The sequence below is a fragment of the Delphinapterus leucas genome, chromosome 18, assembly GCF_059928025.1.
Source record: "Delphinapterus leucas isolate spDelLeu-1000000601 "Yukka" chromosome 18, BTC_Dleu_Yukka2, whole genome shotgun sequence".
NCBI classification, from domain to species: Eukaryota; Metazoa; Chordata; class Mammalia; order Artiodactyla; family Monodontidae; genus Delphinapterus; species Delphinapterus leucas.
Window position 1 is genome coordinate 63,622,248 of NC_143146.1, and position 20,253 is coordinate 63,642,500.

At 38.2% G+C, this 20,253-nt stretch overlaps 1 protein-coding gene across 1 annotated transcript; it reads right to left on the bottom strand.

Moving 5' to 3' along the window:
• Positions 1-4,697: 4,697 nt before the first annotated feature.
• Positions 4,698-19,031, bottom strand: CKAP2 (cytoskeleton associated protein 2). The gene is made up of 9 exons (XM_022574743.2): positions 18,871-19,031; positions 17,886-17,970; positions 15,809-15,887; positions 14,823-15,691; positions 14,161-14,365; positions 12,244-12,414; positions 10,250-10,319; positions 6,516-6,771; positions 4,698-6,026 (listed from the first exon to the last, which is right to left on the bottom strand). Exons 1-9 carry the CDS (start codon positions 18,938-18,940, stop codon positions 5,771-5,773), a joined length of 2,061 nt encoding a protein of 686 aa, XP_022430451.1. The 5' UTR covers positions 18,941-19,031; the 3' UTR covers positions 4,698-5,770.
• Between the last annotated feature and the right edge of the window lie 1,222 nt (positions 19,032-20,253).

Here is a 20,253-nt window from a genome sequence, read left to right on the forward strand (position 1 = left end):
GCCAGGGAATTCTGAACTCATGTTTTTGAATAAAACATTATGAACTTGAATTGTACCACTTTCTTTTAACTTTTTAAAAATACTAGAATATTTTAAGTTACATATGTAACTTGCAATATATTTCTATTTCTAGTGCTGGCCTAGAGAGTCTCAATGATGAGCTAGAGGTCTGAATGAAGTCAAAGAACCACCATGGAGGGAGCAAGGGAGACAGCTGGTGGGAGAGGAGTTGTGAAGAAAACAGGGCCGTAGTCTCAAGATTTCAGAGGTGGCCGCAGTTCTTTGCAAGCCAAAGTCCGTGTTGCCGCCTAGGAATCAGTTGCTGAAGTGCGGGGCACAGTTCATTGGAATGAGAGGTGAGGTCATCAGATGGCATTAACAGGGAGACAGGAGCGGGTAATCTAGTTCAGGGCTTCTCCCCTCAGCCCTGTTGACAGTTTGGGCTGGATAATTCTTTGTTATGGGGGTGAGGGTGTGGCTGCTTGCCTTGTGCTTTGTAGGTTGTTTAGCGGTTATCTCTGGCCTCTGCCCACCAGATGCCAGCAGTACCCCCTGACCTCGGTTGTAACAAACTGTCTCCAGATATTGAAAATGTCCCAGGATGGGAGGTGGGAGTGGAATGGCGAGAAATGGCACAGAATAGCCCCTGATTGAGAAACACCAATCTAGTTGGATGCTCTGAACCTCAAAAGAAGGTGGAAAAGTAATGGTCCTTTTTTTTTTTCTTCCAGTTTTATTAAGATATAATTGACATACAGCAGGTGTGTACAGCATCATGATTTGACTTACATACCTTATGAAGTAATGACCACAATAAGTTTAGTGAACGTCCATCATCTCATACAGATGCAAAATAAAAGAAAAAAATGTTTTTTCCTCGTGATGAGCTTTCATATAAACATACAGCACTGTTTATACATTCTATTTATCATGTTGTATGTTACATCCCTAGTACTTATTTATCTTATAACTGGAAGTTTGTACTTTTTGACCACCTCCATCCAATTCCCCCTCCCGCCCCGCCCCTCTGGTAACCGCAAATCTGATCTTTTTCTATAGGTTGGTTGGTTTGTTCGTTGAAGTACAATTGACGTACAACACTGTTAATTCCTGGTGCACAACGTACTAATTTGATATTTCTATACATTTCAAAATGATCACCACCGTAAGTCTAGGAAAAGTAATGGGCTTTAGTAATAACATAGTAGGCATTTGCAGACAGCACCTCTAGCTTTGCAGAGTATGGTGTACAATGAACAAGTAAGAGCTGATTAGAGTCTAGTTTCCGTCCTGATAAGCCATGTAGATACAACAGATATTTTCAAAATATTAAACAGATATGATGCCCAATGACCTTTGAATCTCAAAGTTAATTTTCCTGAGTTCCTAATGAGATAATAGCTTCAAACTCCAGGCCCTATTGATACAGAAAAAAAGATTGTCTTAATTTTATAAGTAAGAGACAGAGTCTCTTCATCCTTTTTTTTTTTTAATATATTTATTTATTTTATTTTTGGCTGCGTTGGGTCTTCATTGCTGCACACGGGCTTTCTCTAGTTGCGGCGAGCGGGGGCTACTCTCTGCTGCAGTGCGTGGGCTTCTCATTGTGGTGGCTTCTCTTGTTGTGGAGCACAGGCTCTAGGCGCGTGGGCTTTAGTAGTTGTGGCATGCAGGCTCAGTAGTTGTGGCGCATGGGCTTAGTTGCTCCGCAGCATGTGGGATTTTCCCGGGCCAGGGCTTGAACCCTTGTCCCCTGCTTTAGCAAGTGGATTCTTAACCACTGCACCACCAGGGAAGCCCTACTTAGTGTTTTTGAGGTTCATCTATGTTGCTATGTTTATCAGTAGTTTGTTCCATTTTCTTAACTTCTGTTTTCTTTTGCTTAATTTCCATTGAGTGGATATAGCATACGATGTTTTCTCATTCACCAGTTGATGGGCTTTTGTGTTGTTTCCAGTTTTGGGCTCATATAAGACTATTACGAACATCTTTGTGTACAATCTTTGCCTGGGCATGTTTTCATTTCTCCTTGATACTTAGGGATGGAATTGCTGGGTCTCACCCTTACATTTTATATTTTTAACAATTAAATGCCTACTAGATGGTGAGAGTAAACATGAATTTCTGTATCCTGCACCCAAACATGACGAGTTTGTTAGCAAGGTAATTAGCTTCAGTTCTATTTTTTTTTTTCTCCTTGACACCTCTCCTGTTGATTGGAGTATTTTCATTTTATATAATGTTTTGTAGTCTACAATTATGTGTATTTCACTGTTTTTATTGACTTGGTGTGCTTAATGATTCTTTAAATCTTAGATTTACTTTTTATTTCACTGGAATAAAACCCCTAGGGATACTTTCAGACAAGATCATGAGCGGTAAACTGAATCTTTGCATGTTTGAAAATGCCCTCAAACTTGAATTATAGCTTGGGCATAGAATTCTAGCTTCAGAGTACATTTTCTCAGAATTTTGAAGATCTCAGGTGTGGTAACGGGTTTGGCTTCTGAACATCTCACACTTATTCCCACGGAGGTGGGACTCGTCCTGCTGCTAAATTCTATGAGCTCTGCCAACCCTTCGGTGTTAAAAGATTTCTTTATAAAAGAAGCCCTCCCTGTCCTAAGGAGAAAATGTATTTCACATTTCCTTCTAATATACTTACTTAAATTTAACCATTTATTCTACCGGAATTAATTTTTGCAAGTGGTATAGAGATTGAAATTTCTTGCTCTCAAAATGGATAGGTAGCTGACTCACAGCTTCTTTTCTCTATTTTGAAATGTAAATTTTACTATTTACTAACCTCCCATGTAGTCTTAATTAATGTATTGATCCATGTCAATGAAGAGTTCCTATGACTTAAAAATGACTTGCAGAACCATACATAAAGTATGGTATTTATATCCAACAAAGCAAAAACAAAATCCACACATACACGTGTTTATATGTATTTATATCTGTGTATAAGATATCTGCAAGAAAATAGAAAGGAGCACAGAGAAGAAGGGGCAGAAGCATCTCCAAGAGTCACTTCTGTTTTCTTTGGGGCCCAACAGTCAGTTTTCTCATTTGTGTTATCAAGGGTGGTTGTATTCAAAAACAATTTTATCCCCAAACCACCTTGTTTGTTATTGTTTATCTTAATCTGTGTTGCAAAAGTACATGGGGTGATGAAAATGCTCTAAAGTTAGATTGTGATGATGGTTAAACAACTCTGAATATACTAAAACCCACTGAATTGTACACGTTAAAAGGGTGAATTTTACAGTATGTGAATTAGCTCAGTAACGCTGTTTTTTAAAAAAGGAGAAAACGTATATTTAAACAATATTTAAAATTCAAGTCCTGGGTGGAGTCAGAACCTGGAAGAGCCTGGCCTGGAGTGCCTTGCGCTGCTCTGGAGACTCTCCCTGCCCGGCTGCTCCCGCCTTGGCTGCCCCACCTTCTCTGGGGGCCAAAAGCTCCAGCTTGACCTGTTTCACTGCTTGTCTAAAATGCACATACTGGTGGGGACCGGAAAACCACATTCTGGTGAAGATGCTGCCTGCCTGTGGGGCCCTAAATAATTTCAGTTCCTGCCGAATTCAAAACTCACTGAGGCCACAACTTCGGATAGTTTAGGGGGGGCGGCTGGGACGGGTCCTGTGTGAGGGATGTAGAGGCTGCCTGGGGTTGCTGGAGCAGTTAAGAGAGTCTTAAAATAAAACCAACATTTTAAAATTAAAAAAAAAGAAAAGAAAAGAAAAGAGAAAACCCCAGGCAGGAGCCCCTGCTTTTCTCTGGGTAGTTACTTCACTGTTCTCTCTGGTGACCTCTGCTCCCCAACCTTCGAACGGTCACCCAGTGCCTATTTACATTTTCCAGGTCCAACTGCATAGGAAAGACTGACTCTCAGTCCTGATTCCAAACACCTGTGGAAAGGATTCTGCCAGTCCAGCTTCAGTCAGGTGCCCATTCTGGCCATTCAACAGGGGGGACAGGCAGATAAAAATGATACAAAATGACCAAAACGGATTATCTCCACTTCACCCTTCAGAAACAGGAGATTCAGCTAAGTAGCTTCTCCACAGTCATGTAACTTTTAAGAGAAGGTAGGAGCAGAACTTTTGAATGTAGGTCTGTTGGACTTCAAGGCTCATGCACCATCCATCACATTCTTGGAGATATTTAGCTTGGAACAAACCTAGGTCAGACATGTGCTAACTGTTCTCAAGCATCTGGAAAGGAGTTACAACTAGTCTATAAGTGTTAGAACTATGACGATTTAGATAAGATTTTCCCTCCGTTGAAGAGGAAAAAAAAACCCCACTGTATGAAACCTGTCCAAACAGAACAGTTTATCTCAAGCTCTCTTTCACTGAGATATTTCAAGCTATGTTATATGGCCTAATGAAACATATGGTATGGATATTACAAAGCTGAGAGTATATGCCAGCTTGGTTTATTTCAAAATGGCATATTTTGCGCCATTCATACAAAGGATGAAAAAAAACTAAAGAATTAGTTTTTTAATTTTTAGATAAGTAGATTGATAATTTTTCAAAAGGAAATACACCATTAAGCACATACTTATTTTAAGTGTTGAAAAACCTAAAGTCCAATCCCACTATAATGTATTTCAAAGGCAAGGTTCAAATTTATTCACCATGGTTAAATTGCATTTTATATTTGTTGAAAGAAATGTCATTGCAATATCGTTATATAGCTGTTTTCATTTATTGTATACATATTAGGTACACAGCTTAAAAGGAATAAAAATCCTACTCTCTAGAACATAAGACAATAAATATAACAAAGACTGGCACTATTATACAAATGGAATTAATGAACATAAATAAGAATAAGTATGTGATTTTCAACCACATTCATATTACACAGTTTTAAAACTATCTAACCTTTTACAATGACTAAATCCTTACTTGAAACTGTAGAGTTGGTGAAGGATGTATGCCATTTAAGTGTTAGTTCAGAGACTTACAAAACAATTTTACTGGTGGTATTTATGTGTGGGGAGCAGAGACCTACTTACTGTGTATGACTATAATGTTTTAGGAGACATGATGTTTTTATATTACAAGGAAGAAATCAATTTTAAGTATTAGTTATTTTAGAAATACTACCTAAACTAGGATGACATTTATGAAATATTATATATTCCTTCTCTAACTGCCTTCTATTAGTCTATAAACTATATCAAAAGAAGTGATAGAAGTTAAAATTTTTAACATTTTGGATAGTCAAGTTAGAAAAGGAACTAAGGAAAGGAACTCAGATTTAAAGTTCTGAATGCCCACTAGGTTTGGCACATTTTCTTTCTTCCAACAAAGTATCTTCTCTTAGAAATGGAGTATTTAGTTAACTATCCCTCTCGGGGACCTCGGCTACAAGAAAAAAGAGGCCAAGAGACCACGGATGCAGACTCACTGGCATTGCTGGAGAGTGACAGTGAAGAACCAGGGGCAGAGTCCCAGGGACACAGGAGACCACAGCGGTCTGGGCTACCAGGATTGGGTGAGAAAGCAGGCTAAATCTTGTCTTCACAAAATTTACCTGTCTTAGAGGAAAAGTCAGTCTATTGAGATCGACAAGGTAGGATTAGCTTTCCGACGCACAGAAGGCAACACCTGCTATAGAGTGGACATTAGTAGGAGCGCTGACTGCCGCGAATACTTAGGTACTTGGCGACTCTTGACCTAAGGGACATGAAAAGCCACAACAAACCAACCCACCAAACACCCTCGGAATAATACAACCTCCTATCAGAGCTTCACTTCTCTTCTGTCGTGTCAGTCTCTGAGTACAAGCGGCACAGGGCTGCATTGGGGCGGCACACAAAAGCGTCAGTTTCACTTCCCAACTCTGTTAACTGCTCCAGTGAAGACACACAGGGAAAATGGTCTTTTAACATATCTGGCAATTTTGAAGTCTTCTCTTGAAGACGTCGAGATCGTCTAACTGGTGTGAGAAACTTTAGCTCTTTAAATGCAGAATTTGCTTCGTCAAACTGCATCTTCTTTTTCACACTAAAGGAAACACAAAATTATTCCCAGAGTTAAAAAACACGTTAACATTTTCACTTCACACTTTTATGCTATTTATCATACTATAACTTTTATGTTACAACCATGTCACTGCTTGTCCTACAGAAAGAGGTCCTGCCATAAGTAAGGAACTTATTCATTTCTCTGTTGTTACAACTTGTACACAGTAGATACTTGAATATCTATAGAATTGGCTAATCGCTCAACTCCAAAACCCACTGTTATTAATAATACAGAGATAAAAGTAAAAATTATGTAAAAGTTTTTCTTTTTTAAAATGGCAATATTTAGGGAAAAGCAAAGCAAATACAGTATTTAAAAGGCGAAATGTTCCAATCACATTTTGTTTGTTTCAAACCTTTCTATTAACAAATAGTTCTAATCAGAAGCTATCTTAAACGTTTTAAAATACCACATGCATGATCCTAAGCATACAAACAAATCAGAGCACATTACATTTTAAAAGTTTACCTTTGCAAGTATGGAGTAGTAGACACATTATATTTAATTAAGCAACCCGCCCTAGTTTCTGTATTGGGGGTTTTAACATCACTGGTTGGGTCTTTTGTTTTGTCATCTTGCTCTTTTTCACAACCTTGAAATACCACATTTCTAGGATGCTTATTTTCTATTTCCGGTTTTTCTGACCCCAGATTAACACTTATATCGTCAGTGGTGGCTTCCTGGATTTGTTCCTTGGTCGCACAAGCCTCCTCAATATTTTCTCCTATAGAAACAGATTTATAGATTAAGCTTCTGGTCAAATTTAAAGAACAAAATCAGGAGACAAAGTTATTTACAGTTGGCCAGATTTTCAAAATAAAAGAACCAAACAGCCATCTCCTAACCATTAGTTTTTCTAAGCAAATACTGCTAACAATTATTTAACAAATATTTACTATCTCCTATGTGTCAGGGATTATAGATACAAATATAAGAAGGAAATCATCCCCATCCTTTAAAAAGTTCACATTCTGTGGAACAGACATGCTTTAAAATAATTATAAAATGAGGAAAATGCTTTAATTGAGGTAAAAACAAAAGGTTATGGGAACCCATAAAAAGAAATAACTGAGTTTGCTTGAGGGACAGGGAGATGGCAAGGGAAGGCTTCACAAATGACATTTAGGCAGGGTCTTGAAAAATGAGTACAAGACAAAGGAAGACAATTTCGATATGAAGCTTAAAAGAAAATGATCCATTAAGACAATATTAAAGGGCCAGTGTGCTTAGAACATAGGGTAAGGAGCAAGGTGCAAATGTGGGAAGGAGATGATGAGTTCAGACAGGTAGGAAGTTTTAGTTAAAAAAATTCACTGGAGGGCTTCCATGGTGGCACAGTGGTTGAGAGTCCGCCTGCCGATGCAGGGGACACGGGTTCGTGCCCCGGTCTGGGAAGATCCCACATACCGCGGAGCGGCTGGGCCCGTAAGCCATGGCCGCTGAGCCTGCGCGTCCGGAGCCTGTGCTCCTCAACGGGAGAGGCCACAACAGTGACAGGCCCGCGTACCAAAAAAAAAAAAAAAAAAAATTCACTGGAGAGACAGATACAATTAGATTTGGTCACTATACAGAACGGTTTAGAATGGCAGGGAATGGTTTGTGGGACTTCCCTGGTGGTCCAGCAGTTAAGACTCCGTGCTTCCACTGCAGGTGCATGGGTTTGATCCCTAGTCGGGGAACTAAGATCCCACATGCTGTGCAGTACAACAACAACAACAAAAAAGTAATGATCTGTGATGGTAAGAAGACAAAGGTGTTACCACAGCCTGAGCAAGGTGGTAGAGGTGGACAGTGGGAAGGAAGGGCCCAAGTTTAGTGTTATTCCTGAGTCAGGACTTAACAAATTAACGCATATGAAGGTCTGAATGAGTGTGGATGTGTGCATTCCTTCTAAAATTTCTTGCTTCAGAGTCTTTAATGACAAAGGAGGATTTTTTCTTTTTTTTTTTCTTTTTTGGGAGGAAGAGATGGTGGTATGAGGAAGCAGCAAGGGAAGACAAGGCGTTCCAAATAAAACATGTTAGATGTGAAATACTTGTGAGACATCCTGGTAAATCCACTGAGCTGAAAAGACCTTTAGATTTGATTATTAGGAAATTATTAGGTTTTTTCCTTTTTTTAAAATTGATACAGATTTTTACTAAGTGATGATTTTAGTTACATGATAAAGTGAATGTGGTTTAGTGAGGATAAGTTGAAGTGAGGAGAGAGGGAATATCGATTCATTAATTCAACAAATATTTTTGCAGTAGTACTGGGGCTGCAGTGGTGAGGAAGATCAGACCCAGTCCTTGACAACAGAGTTTAGAGTTTGAAAGACAAGACAAACAAACAAGCAATCAAGTGCATAAAATACTGCACAGAGAAAACCAGCGAGCACAAAACAGGGCATTTCATCTAGTTGGGTTGAGAGGAAAGGTGGACATCAGGGAAGGCTACCTCAAGGAAGTGACAGGTGAACTGTGGTCTAAAGGATAAATACTAATTAGGTTAAAAGTAGAAGACTGGCTTGGAGAGACCCAGAGGCAAGAGAGATAGTACAGCCCCTTCTAGGAAATAAAAAGTAAAGAAATCAGGGATGTGTAGGAGAGGGAGTGACAAGAGAGGCTGAGATCAGGAATCTAAGCAGATACGTGACAGGGCATTTTGGTTGCAGTCTTGAGAACAGATTGGAGCCAGAGTAGAGAATCAGGAAACTAAGTAAGGAAACCATTGTAGTAGTTCACGTAAGGGCTGTCAGTGATCGTGACTATAGTAATGAGAGTAAGGATGGAGAGAAGTGGACGGATTTTAAGAGATGCCTAGGAAGTTAAACTGAATTTGATTGGCTAGGAAACAGGGGTGGGAAAGTGGGAAAAGAGAGAAGGAGTGAAATATAACCCCAAGATTTCTGGCTTGGAGAACTCGACAGTGTCGGTCACTGAGATAGGGAACCAAACTAAGGAAAAGGTTTAGGGAAAAGTGATGTAGTCAAGTTTGGATTTCTGGGATTAAGGAATCTGAGAGATAAGTGGTGCTTCTCTCTCTTATTATTTGTCTTATACTTCCCAAAGATGTTTTCTTGCTGTTTACAAATAATTTTAATTTGTAAAATGGATTTTATACCTAGAATTTATATATTTTGAAAGCCAAGAGTTTATGGATAGCATTTCTTTTTCCATCTAAAGATAAATATTCTACCAGCTGGAAAGATTCCACTAACTAGTATGATTCTATTAAGGAAAAAAAAGGTAGAATAACTGAACCAGGTTTAAATACTGGTTTTCTCTTTCTAAATATCTTTAGAGCCAGCGAGAATTATGAGGAAGAAGGTTCTATAAAATTCTTATTTCTACTTTGCTGTCTTTAGCACAAAGACACAGGATTAGGTTATACTTTAAAAAAAATTTTTTTTAATTGAGGTATAAATGACATACAACATTATATTAATTTCAAGTGTACAACATGATTTGATATTTGTATGTATCGTGAAATGATGACCAGAACATATTGTGAAATGAAAAAAACATCTCTCCCCATACATAGTTACACATTTTTTTTCTTGTGATGAGGACTTTTAAGATCTACTCTCTCAGCAACTTTCAAATATGCAATACAGTGTTATTATCTACAGTTACCATGCTGTACTTTGTATGCCCAGGACTTATTTATTTTATAACTGGTAATTTGTATCTTTTGACGCCCTTCACCCATTTCAATGGGTTGGGCTATTCTTAAACCTTTCTGCTCCTTTGGTTTGTGGTATACTAGTCTTTCCTGGTTTTTCCTCCTGTCTCCCTGACCATTCCCTCTTAAGCTCCTCTATTAAATATAGCCAGTAAGATCAGAGAATATACATCTGTATGTTCCACTGGGGCATAATAACAGCAAATATAAACAGAAATATTCTCTGTTGAACCAAAACGTCTTATAGATCATCTAGTCAAACTGCCTCATTTTTAAGATAGGAAATTAAGTCCTAGAAAGGTAAGGTAACTTTCACAGACACATGATAACAAATTTGGGTTTCAAACCAGACCTCCTAATTAAAAATTATTTATACTACGTAAAGCCAATGAATTTCAGAGGTATGTCAACAGAAGTATGAGGAAAGAAACAACTTAAATATTTAAAAAGTTTAAAAAGATAAAAGAAAAATAATTCAGCAAAGAAATTTAATTAAATCACAATTCACTTGAAGAAAACAAAAGAAACTAACTTACCAAATTTAACTTTTTCTTGACTCTTCATTGTAAGAATGTCAACAATTGCATGTCGCATCTCTTCAATAGGCTTAATTTTTTTTTAATGAAGAAAGCAGACCCATATAAGTTTTATATTCTCAGACATTAACTAAGGTTGTCCAAGTTGAAAATATTAAAACCAGTGATTAAATTTCATATTTTATAACAAAGCAATGATTCTTGGACCATTTTTCTCAGAACACTTATTTTGCCACTCCAATTGAAAAAAATGACTGTCTTTTCCAATAAAAATGAACTTAAGGGACAGAATTTCATCAGTTTAAAAAATTTCCCCATAATTTTTCTTCAGCCTATGGTAAATATTACTGCTTACCTGATAGGGACAAAATGAATGAACAAATAGCAAATTAAGACTATTAATATCTATCAAAGAGCTGATTATATTAAGTTTCTCTAAATTTATATTAGTTTATTCCTTTTCCCCTACATCCAAGTCCATGGTTATATTTTTGTTTCACATGCTATTAAATGCATTTCTGAAGAGTTCAAGGTTGATCAGCCTAACATTTCATTTATTCAAAAATTCAACAGTTTGGGGCTTCCCTGGTGGTGCAGTGGTTGAGAGTCCGCCTGCCGATGCAGGGGACACGGGTTCGTGCCCCGGAAGATCCCACGTGCCGCGGAGCGGCTGGGCCCGTGAGCCATGGCCACTGAGCCTGTGCGTCCAGAGCCTATGCTCCGCAACGGGAGAGGCCACAATAGTGAGAGGCCCACGTACCGCAAAAAAAAAAAAAAAAAATTCAACAGTTTAGTAAAGCGTCCATTATATGTCACATATTATAAGTACTTACTATGTTCCTTTGAACCACGATGCCTGCTAATGCAATATATTCAAAATATTATACAAAAGAGAAGCTCAGGCTCATATTCTTAATTCTAGAACTTAGTCCTGAACTACTCACCCATCTGGCTTTTAATTTTCTTGGCTAATTTTGATCCCTGTTTTCCAGTTTCTGCTCTGGTCTCATATCTTTCTCTTTACACTACTGCTTTCTCTGTGAACACCTGGCTCTAGTTTTGCATCCTAGCTATACTGTCACAAGCTGCTGTAAGTAACGTCCCTCCTGGTTCAATGTAGTAGGGACCTAACATTCTCTTCCAGGTGAGATTCGGTGAAATACAATTACCCTTCAGCAAAGTGTTTTACACATAATAGCCATAGAGAGAATATCTGCTGAATATTTGATTTTTGATTCAGGTGAAAGATCAAATAGTATTTGCTGGTTTTGCTGATACTAAAGGATATAGACCTTTCTTAAGAAAAGGCTAAAAAAGTTTTTAAAAAAACTCTCTTTGTAAACAATTTCCAAGAATGCGTTTCTGAGAAACTTGGTCAGAAGGAAATACATTTTAGGAATATCTGACCATAAAGACAACAAAACCAATCAAATCAAAAAAACCTCAAGATACCATTTTTTTCTATACCCAGGGTTTTTCTGGTAGCAGCACACAAGGAAGAGGTGACAGGTATAATATCAAACCACTATGGTGGTAATAATGTCAGAGATATTAGTTTATTGCCATTTTCTGGACCAAACATATGACATATAAATGTGAGTCCATAAAGATATACTCCTAAAGTGAAAGAATTCTCTCACAAAGCCATCAGAACTTACTAACATTTTAATATTGAAAATTCAGTTTCCCAGTAGATTTCTCAACTAGAGAATGTGCAAAACGACATGCTGTGCTAAAATATTTCTCACAGCACGTTTCATGAAATACACATTTCAGCTTATATCCATTTTCTAAGGTCTGATTATCCCTAGTACATGAGCAAGTTTTAGAAGGTTGAGAAACAGCCTTTATAATATGCAATCCTTGTGGCCTTTAAACATTCATCACTGCCACATATATAACCACAATTTTATCAAGTTATGCGGTGATGTGTTCCAAAATAATTCTGAATTATTTACACTGTAATAATAAAGACCAGTAAGTTTTAATCTCACCTGAGCTCCTGCCAGAATGGCCTTCTCATAGATTGCGATAATATTTTCAATAGGACTCGTAAGTGGTTCAACACGTGCAAGGCATATCCAATATTTAACAAGTTTTTTGGCATCTGGAATATTTTTAATCAGGTCATTTAGTGTAACCAATACTTCTTCTTTTGGACATCCCTAAAATAGCAAGAAATAAAGTGAGTTTTGTCATTTAGCCTACAAACTATGAACAATTAAGTAAACTTACTGTAATCAAGGTCAGTGATAAAGAGAGAAAAGGTTGGTAGAAAATTATTCATAAAATATTCACCATTATACGCCTTACTCCAGACTTGTTCTGAATGGCTAGCAAGAAGCATATCAGTCAAAAGTCAGAGAGAGAAGAAAAAAGAAATACTAGTTGAGAAAAATATTAGTAAAAAAATGACTAAAACTCTACTTGATCTTGATGTTTATCCTCTTTATATTATGAGATTCTATTTGTTAATACTTTATTTAGAATTTTTGCATCTACCAAATGCTTATCAGAATAGCTTGCAAGTTTCTTCTTCAATTTTCTTTGTCAAAAAGTTTTGATAGTAAGATTAAAATGAATCTGTAATGGTTTATGTAATTAAGAGCTATATATAGTTAAGTAGCAGGGCAGAAAAATTCCATAGTATCAATAAAAAACCCCAGCAGAGCAGAAATAAGAAGAGAATCAGTTTCCCTGACTATAATTTCCACTGGTTGTCAGAACCACAAAAAGTTGAAAGATGCTCATGAAGACTAGAGAAAGGTTTGAAATCACTCTCTGTATGTTCAGTCTTGCTATGGATCTTAGATACTAGTGAGTGACGGGGAGATCAGCTCGATGCTTTGTGACCACCTAGAGGGGTGGGATGGAGAGGGTGGGAGGGAGGCTCAAGAAGGAGGGGATATGGGGATATGTGTGTGTGTATAGCTGATTCACTTTGTTGTACGGCAGAAACTAACACAACATTGTGGAGCAATTATACTCCAATAAAGATGTATAAAAAGAAATTCACAACTATAAGTGACAGTTAAACAATATATTAAGATGATTCTTATACATATTAAAATATACATGTATATATATATATATATATATATATATTATATTTTTTTTTTTTTTTTTTTTTTTTTTTTTTTTTTTGAGGTACGCGGGCCTCTCACTGTTGTGGCCTCTCCCGTTGCGGAGCACAGGCTCTGGACGCACAGGCTCAGCGGCCATGGCTCACGGGCCCAGCCGCTTCATGGCATGTGGGATCTTCCCGGACCGGGGCACCAATCCGTGTCCCCTGCATCGGCAGGCGGACTCTCAACCACTGCGCCACCAGGGAAGCCCTACATGTATATATTTTTTTAAAAATTAGGAGAAGTCAGGAAATAAAAAAAAAACACTCTGAAGTTGATTACCATACACATAGGAATTCTGGTCCAAATCGTAAAATTCTACAGTTCAAGGCCATGATGATATTGGTTTAGATTAATGGGATTTTGTTTGCAACTATTTTAGTTAAATTTAATCTGTGATAATAATTTGTGTTGCTAGTCTTTGATAAAGTATGGGAATAATTTGAAAAAAAATTGTAAATATATTGAATGAATGTAAAAACAAAAGTATCAGAGTGAATATCCACCCCCAGCCCACTCTATGGTAACATCTTAGAGGAATACAATATTTACAACGCAACTGAAAAAAATCTAAGTATCCATTTGATATATTTATATGAACTCAGTGAGAATGTAGTCCATTTAAGGCTAAAGAGAAACAATCTCACAATTAACAGTAAGTCTCCATAACACTGCTGACACATTAATTGGTCAAAAAAGAGTGACAGTATAATTTAATGAGATAATGTTGATGAAGGTTAGTTTGCAAACTATAAACTACTACACAAATAAAGAAAAAGACTCTACCTCATTAATCAGGTTTAGGCATTCAGAAAATGTCTTGTTTACTTTTTCAGTAAACAATCGTTGTTCGTCTTCTTCTGCCATGGTAGTCCAGAAGGATCCAACTGGTTTTTCATTTTGTGCTTCGGGCTCAGGCTGGGTAACCACTGAGCTCGGAGGCCTTTTCATTACTTTTCCTTTGCCAGCTTTCCACTCACTCAGACGAGCCCTACAGTTAGAAGCAGCATATAAACATTACTGTGATACTGATAACAGAATTCTGTCAAATACAGTGAAAGTTAAAAAAATATTTCAGGTCTTTAAGTAATTCTACACTGGTGGCATATACATAGTTCACCAGCTTGAAGAAAAAGAAATACAGAACCTATCAATGTTAATGATATGCTCACAAAGACCCCAGGAATGCATTTTTAAATGGAGAGGTTATAAAATATTTCTCAATTTTATTATTTTAACTTAGATTACATAAAACAACCTAATTAAACACACTCAAGCACAATAACTTAGGACATACTGTTCCGCGATATAAATTTGCTTAAATTGATCTGCATATGACTGAAGAGAATCCATGTACAAAAAGCTCTAATACATTCAAGGAAATGATAAGCCAAATTCACAAATGGTACCCTACTAAAAATTAAGCTAACAAAATTACATCTACTTACTTTCTCTCCTCTGCAGTTTCTCTGGGCTGAGTCCATCTACTATCTATAGCTGCTCTCACCATGGTATGTCTGCGCTGGTCAATGCTTTTTGACTTTTCTAGCAGTTTAGTATTAGAAGACGAAGCAGGCCTGGCTACCATTTCAGATGGCATGCTTCTTGATAGTGTCGTATTTCTTTTTATGTCCTGAGAAGAACTGGTTTTGATAACAGACGAAACCGTACTTAACTGTAATAATTCTTTCTCTCGAGGCCCTTTCCGAACTGTAACACTGGCAGACGTCCTACTGATGCCTTGTTTCATGGTGTTCTGGTTATCACTGTGGTGACTTTTAATAGAAGGTCGCACAAACTGACTGCTCTGAGATGTAGTGCTCACAAATTTAGTGGCAGTCGTCATATGTGAGGCTCTATCACTTTTCACTGTTACACTGCTGACGTGTACAGGCTGAGACTTTGTGGCTTTCGAGACAGTAGATGAAAGTTTCTTTGTTGTTGCCGAACTCTCATCTTTGACTTGTAGAGGTTTTCTAAAGGAATTAATCTTAGACTGAACAATTTGGCCACGATAAGATCCAAGCACAGGTTTCTTGGGCATGTTAGCATCTTGCTTTGGTTTTTCTGTAGTCATTTGTTTCTTTTTACTGTTGTTTTTAAGGTGAAATGCTTGGCTTAACGTCATATGTTGACTTTGGGGGTCATCTTTAATTGGTAACAATGGCAGAGTTTGATTATTATCCTCAAAATTAGGTGTATCAACTGCTGTAGTTGAATTGGTTAATTCATTACAAGGTTTTAAAGGAATACAGTTTTTTTCCATTGTTATATTACTCTTGATCCCAGTAGGTCTACCGGCATTCTCTTTATCAGTCTAAAAGAGTTAAAGACAAATTAGTTAAAGACAAATCTTTCAGAAAGAGTTTAGGAAAAAACCTTCTTTAGGAATGAGGGGAAAGGGAACATTTAGGAGGGCTATTCTGTATCTTACCATTTTTGCCTTAAGTTCGAGAACTTTTGTCTCTTCTTGGATCTGGCCTTCAGATATCCTCACTCTCTGGTCTCTACCACTTAAAAAAAAAAAAAAAAAAGTCCATACCAAGGAAGTTTCCTTTTCTGGGGGAGGTATGGGAGGATATAACAATTATCTGACTTTGCTGTTTTAAACTGAGGCAAGAACTGAGCTGAGATTTATTTGTCCTAAGCAAAACTCTTCTTTATTATAGGGTGATTTAATAGTGTAAACAAGACGGCTGAGGAATTTAAAGGTATTTTCTTACAAGCCTTAATACCCTCCCCCCCAATCTCATTCTAAACCATTCTCTAGTCATTCAAACAAGTCTTCAAAAATCTTTATTAAGCAACATTTTCTTTGGTTAGTTTTAAGTACTTAGTACCAGACTTACATTGAAAAAAATTTTTTATAAATAGTTCTCCCAAAAGAAATTCAAAAATTTCCACACACACTCACAACTTAATTTATTAATCATGTGGATTTTAGTTTCTAAATAGCATTGCATTTAGAATATATATATACAAAGCAAAAGCTTCTTCAAGAATTAAACTCCCTTTTTATAGATATAGGCTAGTACAGGCTACAGTATAGGTTAGTACAGGCTGTGAGAATCTCTTAGCAAGTGATTTTGTATTCCATGAACGAAGGGAAAAAAAAGGGTCAGTTGAATATGCCTTGGATTCTAGGGCAGATTTCAAGTTCAGAGACGTAAAAATGTGAACAAAATGTACATTTCAGAGTCAGCAAAATTTGATTTCTGTATAGTTGAGTTTAGAATGTTCTTTTCTTCCCATTGTGTATAAGAGTACTCTAAACCCCACGACCCAGTTGGATTCCTTATTTAAATAAATAGTTGAGAGTCACTGTCTTATGTGAATTAATGTTCTCTTTGCTTTCTCTCTAGTAATCTCATTCCACCCCAAGGTTTTAAAGAAATACCATCTACACACTGACAACTCCCAAGTTTATATCTGTAGTCCCATTCTCACCCCTGAACTTCAGACACATCGCTATTTGGCATCTCCACTTAGATGTCTTATTGCTGCCTCAGACTTTACATAGTCAGAACAGAACTCCCCATTCTCCCACTCCTCCCTCAGGCTTCCCATCTCAATATATGGTATCGCTATCCACTAAGTTATTCAAATCAAAAGTCTAGGATCATCTTTTGTCTTAAACAAAAAAATTGGGATTTGTGAAAGAAAATGTTTATTCTAAAGAAAAGAACTAATTAATGTGGAGTAAAACAATTAAAAAATAATTTTTATTTGGAAACAATGCCAAACTTATATAAAGTTGCAAAATTATAAATAATTCAAACTCTTTATCCAGATTTGCCTATTGTTAACATTTTATCCCATTTGCATTATCATTTGCACTCTTTCTGAACATGTCTATGTGTGGAGTATACACAACTTTTTATCTGAACCTTTCAAGTTAAGTTACATTCATGATGCCTCTTTACCCTTAAATACTTAAATGTTTATTTCCTAAAAATAGGAATTTTCTCTTACATAACCACAGAACAGTTATCAAATTCATAAATTTAGCTTAACCATTTTAATCTATTGTTCATAGTTGAAAACTATGATAATGTCCTTTATAGCATTTCCCCTTCCACTATTAAATACAGTATAAGGGTCAGGTATTGAATTTAGTTGTCATATCTCTTTAGCCTCCTTTACCCTGGAACATTAAGGATCATCTTCAACTCTATTTTTTCTTTTACATCCCATATCTAATCCATCACCAAGTCCTGCCAGCTCTATCTCCTAAACATAGCAGAATCTGAGTATTTTCCACCCTGGAGAAGGGTATGAAGCATTCATCAACACAAAATATATCAATAAGTAGAGTACCTAATATAAAGAAATACAAATTAAAATACTGGATTAAATAAAATGTATTAAAATTCATTTCATCTTTAAAAAACAAAACTTTAAAAATGGGGCTACTAGAAAATTTTAAATTACATGTGTGGCTCACATTACATCTTTACTGGATAGCTCTGATATAATTTGACAGATGTGAAGTGAAAAAAATTTGACCTCACCTGGATAATATCTGATTTTCCTGTCTGTATGCAAAAAAAGTTTTTCTTTTTAACAGATGCTCCTTGAGTTTTTGTCTTCTTTGCTCTAAATAACAAAAAAGCTACAGGTCAACATCAGCTGCAATAACAACATCAAATAAAATACTGACTAAATGAAGATTTAACTTCGAAAAATGTTCTACTTGAGATTACATCTTATGTATAACAGAAAATTTCCCAGTTCAGTACTGCCTTTGAGAAATAATCACATTTTGAAATGATTGTTACTATAACTGGTCCCCATAACCACTCTGTACAAGTATCACATTCTCTACTGTATGAAAGTGAAAAGTCTAGAGAACATCATTTTCAACATACAGCTCCTGAAAGCCAAGTTTTAAGAAGCTAAATGGTAGAGATGAGACACCAGACTCCAAGTTCTAATTTACCAGAATTGGGTGAGAATTTCTTTCCTGTTTTCCCACGTGTAGGACAAGAAATATCTATTATTTCTGAAGACGCAGCTAACCCTAGATTTCTATAAAGTCGAAGGCGACATGTGTTAAATCTGAAGCATCAGTTTGACACTCCCGTCCCTCCAGAAATTAACTCCCGACTCAGGAGGCGGGAGCGCCCTGCGCAGGCGCAGTCAGCTCCCAGCACTGACGCGGCCTCGCCTCCGCGGGCCCGGATCCCCAACGCGGGTCCCTGCCGGAGCCCCGCACACTCCCCCGACCCCACCCCACCCCACCCCCCGGCTAAACGGATCCTCTCACCGAAGCCCGTCGCCGCCGCCAGTGGGTCGCGACCGCACGCGACGCGTTCAACCCGCACACTAACACCACGGAGCAGGTACCACTCCGATTGTCCATTTCACAAACCCTGTCCAGACTTCTCGCACAACTGAACTGGGCGGAAACTGGTCTGCGAACCCAAGGCCCTGATGGCCCTGCCCGAGCCATCCCCCCGCGGCCGCCCCGGCCGCTCCCGGCACCGCGGCCCTCACCTCTGAACGCGGACTGGGCCCTCTGACTCGGGGGCAGCTGCAGGTCCTGGGGCACGGCTGGGGTGCTCATCGCAGCTCCGGGCAGGGGGACGCGTCTCGAGCTCGACCGCCACAGTCTCCCTCAAGCCGGAGCGGCCGCACACTGCCCCACTTCGCCCTGGGCTCGGCCTTAGACTGCGCGACCGCCGCCTCCGCCCATTGGTGCCCGGCGTGAATTGAATGGGCCAATGGGCGAAGAGGGGCGGGGGGCGTGCTCTGTGTCTGCAGGGGCGGGGCTTGAGACTGCCTAGTTCAGTTAGGACCTCTCGGGACTGAATCCCTAGGTTTTCAAACATAAACAGCGCTCTTGTCTTGGACTTGGCAACTTGGGAGGAGTCGGAGCGAAGTCCCTGTAGCAGATAGCTCTCGTCTTTAGACGCTCACAGTGCATTGAGGAAGGCAGAGGAGAAAAGTGCTGTTTGGAGTGTTCAGTGAGGAGGAGGATTATAAGCACCCACTACTGTACCTAGAGCATGTGTATTTCCTTTTCACAAATATTACTTCATTGCGGCATCACAGCTCTGAAGTGGGACGTTATCATCTCCTGTTTCACAGATAAGGTGACAGGCTCAGAAGTTATTTGTCCACGTTTGCACAGATTGAAAAGAGGAACTGAAATTAGGGTCTACTTCCCTCTGTACTACCCAATTACCAGATGAGAAAAAGAGAGGAAGAGAAAGGGCTAAAATGGGGATAGACCTTTCTTTTATAATCCTGTGAAGGTAAAATCAGCATTTGTTGTATTCATTTTGTGTGTTTGTACGTTTAAGTGTGCTGCCATAATCTTTCAGTCCTCATCTAAAAATATTACCTTCATAAAACCCGCACAGACACCCAATGGATAAGACAGAATGAAATAACTCAGAGCTAGATGGTTTTGTGGGTGGTGCGGGGGGAGAGAGGGAGAGTTCTGGGCTGTGCCTTTCTGCTTTTAAGCACAGGGTTCATACCATTTCTCGGTCTTGCTTGATCACTGAAGCTAGGTTTAGCTGGACTGTTTCAGCCAGGTTTTAAACATGGAGACAGAGATGACAAGATGCAACTTCTATCTTCCCTGCCCATGTGTGAGGACCTCCACAGATGGCTCTCAACTGTGGTCAGTGTTTCCCATCTTTCCCTGCTTTTTCCGTCAGCATTTTATGCTAGCATCTTGCTAAATTAGTTTGGGAAGTTAATTTGGGATATTCTGTAGTTTTCTTTTCTTGATGAAACGTCTCATTTTTAGTGTTACTTTGCCTACACTTAAGGCTAACTCTGGGAGGACCAACAGCAAACAGCACCCATCACCGTCCCTAAGACATCACTGCTGTTTAGATACTACTGTGAATATTATTATTTACTAAA

Excerpts from the sequence above, each read along its gene's own strand:
- CKAP2 (XM_022574743.2), bottom strand. The coding sequence starts at position 18,940 with ATGAGCACCCCAGCCGTGCCCCAGGACCTGCAGCTGCCCCCGAGTCAG. Across the intron at positions 15,888-17,885 it reads GAAAATCAGATATTATCCAG|TGGTAGAGACCAGAGAGTGA; the intron begins GTGAGGTCAAAT and ends TTTTTTTTTAAG. Across the intron at positions 10,320-12,243 it reads CCATTCTGGCAGGAGCTCAG|CCTATTGAAGAGATGCGACA; the intron begins GTGAGATTAAAA and ends AAAAAAATTAAG.